General features: G+C 45.6%; 1 protein-coding gene across 1 annotated transcript; it reads right to left on the reverse strand.

Annotated features, from left to right (window-relative positions):
- Positions 1–1,873: 1,873 nt before the first annotated feature.
- LOC117435928 (uncharacterized) lies at positions 1,874–7,018 on the reverse strand. Its single transcript, XM_034060752.1, has 2 exons — positions 6,419–7,018; positions 1,874–2,007 (listed from the first exon to the last, which is right to left on the reverse strand). Exons 1-2 carry the CDS (start codon positions 7,016–7,018, stop codon positions 1,993–1,995), a joined length of 615 nt encoding a protein of 204 aa, XP_033916643.1. The 3' UTR covers positions 1,874–1,992.
- Positions 7,019–9,317: the final 2,299 nt, after the last annotated feature.

Genomic DNA, 9,317 nt, shown 5'->3' on the forward strand with positions numbered 1-9,317 from the left:
GCGTTGAGAATGTGTTAGTAAAGCCCTGAGCAGAAAGATACAGTCCTTGCAGAAACTGGGGGCACATTAGTGTGCCAGCAACTGGGCTGTCATTTAGATTCTTCCCTTCCACTTTCTGCTAAGTGCCGTTTTTACTCAGTCTCTCACAGGTTAAGGACAGATGGGAACCATTAGATCTTCACAGCTCCTTTGGGAACTGTTAGTCAGCCCTCTTGCCTATCACAGCCCTTCAAACCTCACCGGCATACCTTGCCTGAGACTTGACTACAGTGTCACTCATGCTTTTAACTGCAGTTAGAGCACACCCATCAGAAGCATGCCCATCTTGGCTCGGACACATCTGGAAAATGTGCCAACTGCCCTGACAGCTTGTTACAGTGATTAATCACCTGCACAGTGATTAATCACCTTCATTCCAAGAAATTTTTGGCCAGGTTTTTTTTCATATGAATTTATCTGGTTTCAGCTTGCTGCTACACATTCCCATAATTTACTAGATTAAAGAGCCTTTCAGTACCTGATATTTTTCTCCCAGGGAAGTTTCTTCACCACCATAATCAATTCCCTGCTCAGTCTTTTTTGATAAGCTAGAGAGAGTGAGTGCTTCACATCTCCCATTGCAAAGCATTTTCTTCAGGCTCTGCATCATTTTGTGTGGCTCTAATGTTCTACCACCCATTTTTCAACATCAATTTAAAACACGCAAGTCATCTCAGTGCTGGTTTCACAAATACAGTACATGCTCATATCCAGCTGCTTGTCCCTTATGACTTAAAATAAATCTATGCAGAATTTTAGGCAGATACAAGCTGGCTTTCTTCTCGCTGGCATTTGGAGCAACTGAAAAACAGCCAGTCACCTTCATCAGTGCTGCCATCTCAGCAGTCTCGGCAGGTGAAGAGAAAGCATGACAAAGCTGTCTCCATGCTTGCTCACTGTGACACGATTCAACATTGAAAATCAAGGCTGACCCTGTGCAGGGTACACAGATATGGGCACAGATCACCTCAGGCACAGCTAGACCACATCCATAAGGATAAACTAGCCAATGGAGACAGAGCGACTGTATCCAGGCTGTTAAACCCTCTTACCCATCAAAGTGGAATAGCTGCAACTAGGCTTTTTGCATCCATGCCTGGGAACTGCTTGGGAAAGTGCTAGCAGCCTGGGCCAACACTGTGTTAGGGACCATTTTGCAGTCTTGCTGTGGACCCAGCTGAGTTCCAGTCCCTGGAGTGCTCCCCACCACTGCTCCTCCTTTACCAAGAGAGAGAAATCTTAACACAGAATCAGCCTCCAAGGAAGCAGGAGCATGAAGCAATTCCTTTTGCTTTCTCCTTCTGAATTCTCTTTCCTGACAGGTCAGCAGGGTTTCAGATCAGAGAGGTGGCAGCAGGCTGGGGCATCCTTTTTGTGCCCAGTGGCAGTCTGAGGGCTCACACTGACACTGAAGAGGCAAAATTTCCATTGCAGCAGAGCCTCCAGCAGGAAGCTTCACTTAGGTATGTAAAACCAACAAAGCTGGTGGCACTTCACACCAGTTATAGGTAGAGGAGGCATCCAGGCTAAGCCTATGAGCCATTTTTTTCTCCAATTCCAGGGTTCTCAGATTAGGAGGTTGAGGGAAGAGTGATTTTGGAGAAAAATAATCTCCTCCCAACTCCACAGAAGGGAACAAAAATACCTGATGTCTAGTATTTTATTAGATTTTGGCTAGAACAATAGGAACATTCTTTCTTTCCACTGATTTTTTTCCCTTTCTTTTATTCTGTCAGTGGCAGAAAATGCTGAATCACAAACCTGGAGCTTAAAAAAAAAAAGTACTCCTATGCAGAAGAAACAAATCTTACATCATTTCATGCTTTCTGCTCTGCTCTCTGGTGCCACGTTCCTCATTTTCAGGCTGTTTTAAAGGTCAGCTTCACAGAATAAACCCTGATCTCAGACACGGGATACATGCAGTCTCTCACTCCAGGATCCTTTCTCACATGATTAGTCCCAACATTCCTGCAAGTAGAACAGTCCCCATCACCAAAAAAAAAAAAGACAAGATATTTTTTCTTCCCATTGCCCAAGTCAATATTCACCACCTCATTTATTTCTTAGGCTGGGGGCTACTTCAGCAGTGTAATGCTATTGCCATCTATGGGCAAGTAATAGTCTTACCAGTCACACATACAAGTTAAAGTCTGACAATTACTCTCAGTAATGCTTAAGGGACTTCAAAGAAGATTTTATTTAAGATTTTCCAATACTAAGACATAGAATCTGGATAAAAGCTAATCAAAGACAGCAATTACTTCTCATAGTATTTGTTTTAATCCTCATTGAGTATTAATTCAACTGGCTTCATTTTGCCTGAAGTATGTTATTTGATGCTATAATTTGAGCAGGCGGGTGAGGTCATGTGAAGGTGTCGATCCAGAAGCAGCATGCATACTCGTTCTGAACAAAAGAGCTGAACTTATTTGAAATTACTACTATCAATTATCAAATATATAACAAATGATGGAAGGCACAACATGATGAACAAGATTCAATGCTACAGGAAAGCTGAAGATTAATTGCTTGCTTAATAGCACTTTTAAAAATGTAAGATTTCAATCTTAATAAAAGAACCAGTCAATTAATCTACTTGGTCATAAATGACTAATATATGCTGACAAAACAACCTGAAGTGTAAAAGTTACTGCAAACACTTTTTAGTTTGCTTATGCCTCAAAGAATCTGTCTCTTTTTCAGTGACCTAGAGGACCATGTTCATATGAAGAAGTTTCTATTAGTATCTGTAAGAAATATAAAGCAAAACTGAAGCTCCCACTCACTGGGAGACTCTACAGATGACATTTAAAAGAAAGCACAGCACCATAGCAAGATGAAAAATGGTCTTTCTGTTAAATTATAACTAGTCAGATGATTATAATGCTCTCAGGTTCATGATAAAGGTATAAAGATTGCCTCCCATGCCTGCAGAGCTCATTGCCAGGTGGCACGAACTATGCATGGTTAACTCATCAGAGTCAGCCTCTACTTGTTGGTCTCTGCTGAACCACTGAAAGGAAAATGCCTGGGCCCCAAGAGCAAAGATTGCCCCACAGCTTGTCATGCAGCAAAAGAAAAACCCAAAACTAGCAGCTAAGGCATTGGATCCCTCTCAGCAACTTGCCAGAGGAAAGGCACTGCAAGTCTTAACCTTGCAGAAGTCATACAAAAAGAACCAAAGCACAAAGTCCTATGCTAGCAAAGTCAGAACAAAAACGTTTGGATTTGATTTCTGGAAGAAAGAGAGAGAGATGTTTGTGAATAAGCACAAGAATAGGCACTTCCATTGACCCAAGAACTATAAACAAAAGCACTTTCTTTCACTCCTTGATTTTCTCTTACAGTCACATGCCTATATGGGCCTGTCCTGTTTGAAAACATGAGTCATTAAGACGCCTTAAATCACAACCAAGTATTGTACTATTAAAACTGACTTTTTTTAAACTTTCCTGTATTTGTTTCATAACTGTATCTCTTACATGACCAAATGCCCACACCGATTCCTTGAAAAGTTTGTGTTGATACCTGCACTATATTCCCAAGTGTTTCAGACAACCGAAGAGCTTCACTCCCCACCCCTCATCATTGTTTCATTGTTTCATTTTTGAAGGGACATCCCCTTCTTTTCAGGAGATAGAATCATCCAGTCATCTGAAACAGATTTGGTGACCCTATGGCATTAAATCATACTTTGTGGTGCTTTATTCCAGCTCCAAAAGACTTTATGCATTAGCGAGTACATAAAATTGCACCAGAGACTGAATACATATTGAAAAGTAATAAATGATTCCATATGGTCTTAATTTTTCAAAGCAGCGCACCACTGTTTTAAAGCAATAGGGTTTTATTTTCCAATTAGGAAGATTTTAAAATAGCCCTTCTAACCCACAGATATAGGAACACTCTCACTTAAGATATTCTCCCCAGCTGAGAGATTTGGGTGCACCAACAGTTTTCACAGTCAAATGGTGTCCTTGGTTAGCTAGCTAGCAAGGGTACAATTAGCCAAGGCAGTTAATTTCTTCCTTTTATTCAAAAAAGCTTGTGTCATCATTACTGCGAAGACACAGGTCACAAAGCCTCTGTGAGCAAACTGAATAGCATACGTTCCTCTTTAAGCTTCACGTACTTGAACATCTGTCAGATCTCAGCTACAGTTCCTCCACAGTTTTCCCTGTTTACTTCCAAGGAAAAAGAAATCCATTTTAATAAAACGGGGCTTACAGCACCTCTAGTTGGGTATATTTTAAGCTTAACATGCCTACTATGAAGAGTAGCTACTGTATTTAGAAAATGCAGGCTCTTCAGCAGATCAGTTCTCAGCGTGTATTCAGTTATGTGTGCTCACTTAAACAGTACCCCCCAAAGAAACAACATAATAAAATCAAGCCTCACTCTCCCTGTTATTGGCTCTCTACAGGTAAAACAGCAGTGAATGACTTACACACACCTTTAACACGGCAGTTTGCTACACTGAAGAAAATGCTTTTGCAAAGCAGGCAAGGATGCATACAAATGGAAGACTTCAATTTTTCAGATTCCAGGAGGAGTTTCCAGGGCAGCTAGCTACAACTGCGTACCCCAAACACTTTTAAGTGATATTCACAAGCCACAGGGAACATAAGGACTTTAATATCAGAAGCAGGACAGGAACAGAACTGAGGCATTAAAGTTATGAAATGCCCTCCCAAAAGCCCCAGCTCAACCAATACCTAATCCTAGAGGCTCTGGAGTCCTATTTTTAAATTGTCAGCACCCCAAGATACAGGACATTCTGCCTTTCACATATCCAGAACCACCCCACATTGGGCAGCTCCGTGCCCCTCCTCACCCTGGGCTCAGCACTGGAATTCAGAGCTCAGACACGTCTCCATGCAAGATGAGACCCATGTCTTCGGCTGTACAGCCTGCACAGAACACATCCAACACATACCAGTGGGCTTCAGCTCCTTGCAGCACACTGCTACAATTGCTCTTGAAGATGCAACAGGTATGAGGTACCCGTCCCTATATCATTGCTAAATGCAGCATGTCTCAAACTCTCAGGAAACCTGACCTCTTTCCCATTCCTCTGACTTGCTGCAGCTCCTGAGTCAGCAGCCACCCAGTTCCTTCAGGGTGGGAGAGAGAACCAGCTGCAAATGCTTATCACTGACTTCCACACCATGTGCTGAGCCGCTGACTGCTTTTGCTTAACACTTCACCAGCCCCTTTGAACCCTTTCTCAACTCCCCAGGGGGGAGAAATTCTTTCTCTCTGTGTGCATTGCCGTGATCCCCATAGCAGGAGACCCAAGGTCAGCTTCTCCCCCTTCAGCTCAATGGGGTTCAGATGACTCCCTCTGACTTTCCTGAAGAGTATTTTAGCCAGGAGGTAGGCTAGCCTGAAGAATATCCGCTGGGAGGGAGGCTAGCCTAACATGCACTCCCATTTTCAACCAGCCTGTTGAACCTGTATTGCTGCCTGGGGGAGAGGGTGGGGATTCAGGATTCACGGGAGCAATCAAGGAGAGGCCATGACCTAGCAATAATAACATTGCCACAGGGAAGGGAGAGGAACAACCTTGGATTTCAGTCCCCTGCTCAAAGTTTGCTCACTGTGCTTTACATGGAATGTCTGTCAGAGAACAAAAGATAAAGTTCTGGAAAAAGAACCAGGAGCTGCATCTCCAGCTTCTAGGCAACTGCCCTGATCACTACAGATACAGAATGACAGGGGAAGGGAGGTGCTTGGACTTCTTCTTCCTGGGGCCACACACAGGAGACAATAATTAATTATTTGGAAGACCTGAAATAGGCTCTATGTAGGCACCCCCTCTCAAAAAGAGCTGCTAGGCTGAGCCTCAGCAAAGGGAAATCCTTTCCTATAGCACTCATGCTTTTTACCTGATCCCCGATTAAAGCTCCTGTTATACGAGTGTGCTTTATGTTTGCAGGTAGAGGGAAGCAGGACCGTGAAAGGTGGTTATTTCAGGGCTGTGATGCATAAGAACCACTACTATGAAGAAAGGTTTGAAGCTGCATCTCTCTGCACAGCACCATGTAGACAAGACAGCCACCCTGGGGACATTTTTTGCCCCATGAAGCCAACCAACAATGATGCAGTTTTAGAGGTGCAGCTTTTGAGTCTGCCAGTGCTGCAATTATAGGCATCTGGCTCGCTGGATCCTTGTTCCCAAAATGCTCCCGCTCCCTGTCCCTCACCCCATGTTCAGGCCTCCACTGCTTCAGACAGGGCTGCGAGTCCCCTCCGGAGGTAGGCTTCAGCTTAGCTCTGAGACAAGGGCAACAGGGGAACCAAGGGATGGCTTTGCTCGTCCCTCGGTGCAGCTGTAGCTTCTGGCTGAAGGTAACGTTCAGTGCGAGTGTCACAGTACCTTCCGGAAAGCCTTTACTCCCAGCGCCGCCATCAGCCGTACCCGAAGCCTGCTCACTGCTTTCCCCTGCTGAACGAGAGGGCAGCTCCGCGGGATGGGGAGCGGGCAGGGCTTGCAGGGACCGTACCGAAGCCGCCCGTCCCCACCATGCATCAGCGGCTGCCTCCCCGCCAGCCTCACGCCAGCCAGGGCCTGGCGGCCGGTGCTCACCCCAACAGCCAGTCCCGCAGCAGGCCCGGCCCGGGGCCCACACAGCTCTCCCGGCCCGCCGCCGCTGCCTCCTGAGTGCGGCCCCGGCCGAGCCCGCCCAAGGCCGTCACGGCGGCTGAGGGAAGGGTGTCGGTGCCTATACACACGACGCCGGGCACCCCGGCCGAGACCCCGGACACCAGCGACACCGACACCCCCGCCCCTCCCCCACCACACACCCCTCCCCGCGCCGCATTTTACTCGATTGTTTATTATTTTCCAAGGGGCGGTGGCGGGGCGGAGGCGCGGGCCAATCGGAAGCGCCGCTGCGCTGACGAGAGACTGGCGACTGCCAATGGGCGACGAGGGCGGGCCCCGGCGGTCACGCGCGGCTCTAGAGCATGACATCATCTTGTTTGCACGGCGCAGCCTAGCTTGGTGCGGGCGGGGCGGCCGCCAGGAGGCGGGGCCACCGCAGGGAGGCGGGGCCGAGGCAGGCGGGCTCTCCCAGGCGGGCAGCCAATGTCCGCTTAAACGCCCCGCTGAGGTAACTCCGCCGCGGGTGTTGGGGTAAAGCCGCTGTGTCCGGCTGTGCCGGCCCTCAGCCGTGTGTGGGCAAAGGGAAGGTGTTAGAGTGTAATCATGGAGCAATTAATCGATAAGTGGGTATAAGTAAACCCCTATGAGGTAACCGAGACTGGTTAAGTGACATGCCCAGGTTGCACAATGAGTCGGTGGAGGGGCAGAAAGGTATTTGGCCGAACCAAGCGGGAGAGTTGGATGTTTGTCTTCACAGGTCCGTGGAGATGTCCTGAGAGGGCAAGAGGCAGGGGGAGATGGCTAAATAGCTCCTTGAATTAAAAAGTTTATTTATATATATAAAAGCAAACTCTTTACTAATATTTCTCAAAAAGTTGTATAAAAATACAATATAAAAACACAACCTCCAGTATAAGACTCACAGTTGCTGTTCTAGAAACTGTTGTTGCAAACATTACATCCTTTCATATCATTTAAGATGAATGTTAGAACAAAAAAGGTGAAGTTTTTTGCTGGATTTTAGCATTTTGACTCATTTCACCCTAATGATAAAAACTCAATAATCGCATGTACTCCAAAGTATTCAAAAATTATGACATAAGCTTTTTCAGCAGCGTAATGTCAGCTTAAAAATCAGGTTGTAAAAGGTTTTAAAATGTGCAATTAGTTTGTTGGGTTTTTTTTCTTTTCCTTCTTTCTTCCTGGCCTTGAAAGTATATTTGGGTCATATCCATGGTACATCAAGAACTTGGCTATTGGTTTAAAATGAGATGCTCCTTTAATGGGACGTTAAGAACAATGATTTCAGGAAAACACCAGCCTTGCAGAAGTCATAAATAAAACTGAGAGAGCTGGCAACACCACTATGCCCAGCTATTTGTGTCTGTTATTAGGTGTTCAAAACACTTAGAAACCTACTTCTATCCATGAGAAGCTGAGAGTCTTTCTTGGCCTACAAGAGGTGTGACATTGTGGCAATGCAGCTTCAGCAGATGCAAGGCTACTATAATTTCTGAAGCTACATGATCGAATTTTTCCACTTTGTCAGCTTCACAGCTCCTTATTTGACCATTTCTGGGGGTAGGTTTCATTGTAAACATTGTTTCTTCCAGAAAGGTGATGCTGTTTTTTAATGTGGATGTCTGCGGTCACTGTACTCCACACAGTGCAGAAATGGGTCAAGAATTCTTCAGCAGTGGGTGCTCAAGTTTAGGTGTGTGCAGAGCTGAGTGCTTCCCGCTCAGTCCCCAAATTGTCAAGATCACTTGAGGAAAGAGTTCTTCTCTCCACAGTAGTAATATCACTGTTTCCTTCTGCTACTGCGCTTCCTTCCCCTCCCATCTGTTACAGCGGTCAGCCAACCAGTTCACAGGCTGAAGTCCAACTTTAATTGATCTTTAAATAGCTGTTCATCACTTTGAGGAAAATTTTATAGTCAGAACTCCACAGTCATCTTTGGCAAACTCTTCATGTCTCTGTTGGCACACTTTGGACCCTTGCTCTGTGCCTCTCTGCCAGTCAGCCAATGTCTCTGTAATAACTGTGGAACCCATTAGCTAGTTTGAGCCAAATTGGGCAGAAAAGTTAAAAGTCTCAGAGCATGAAGCTGGCTGCCTTATAGACAATCAGTACACAGGTTGCTCTAATCAGCCACAAAAAACTACTCTGCCCTTTGCCCAGTCTGTGTTCAAAAGACATATTAGGGAACTGTGGGAAGAACACAAAATGCACTGCAGAAGCTGCTCTCTCAGGGGGTGGCTGTGAGGGGTAGACGTGCTTATCGTAGCGGGCACGGACTTCTCAGAAATCAGGTTGCAGGTGGCTTACAAGACAACCCATCATATACCTGCTTGTGTGAAGTCCACATTGACACTGCAGCCATTGTTTCATTTAAGTGCAATATAACATTGTTTTATTGAGCAGCAGTACACTTTACAGCAGATTTCTATAATGATGTAATGATAAGAAGTTCCAGGCCTCCTTCACTTCCCTGAAGCAGTATGCCACAGGCCTCACATCCCATGCATCCTGCATGGTCCACGTATGGCTGAGATCACTCAGGGAGATGACTTGGAACTGTGATCTCACCAGATCTGTATAATCAGGTACTGTGATGGGTACACATGTTCTCATTACAAACTATTGCAGGAGTCTTAGATACAAGGTGATG

Source organism: Melopsittacus undulatus, chromosome 3, assembly GCF_012275295.1.
Source record: "Melopsittacus undulatus isolate bMelUnd1 chromosome 3, bMelUnd1.mat.Z, whole genome shotgun sequence".
Taxonomy (NCBI): domain Eukaryota; kingdom Metazoa; phylum Chordata; class Aves; order Psittaciformes; family Psittaculidae; genus Melopsittacus; species Melopsittacus undulatus.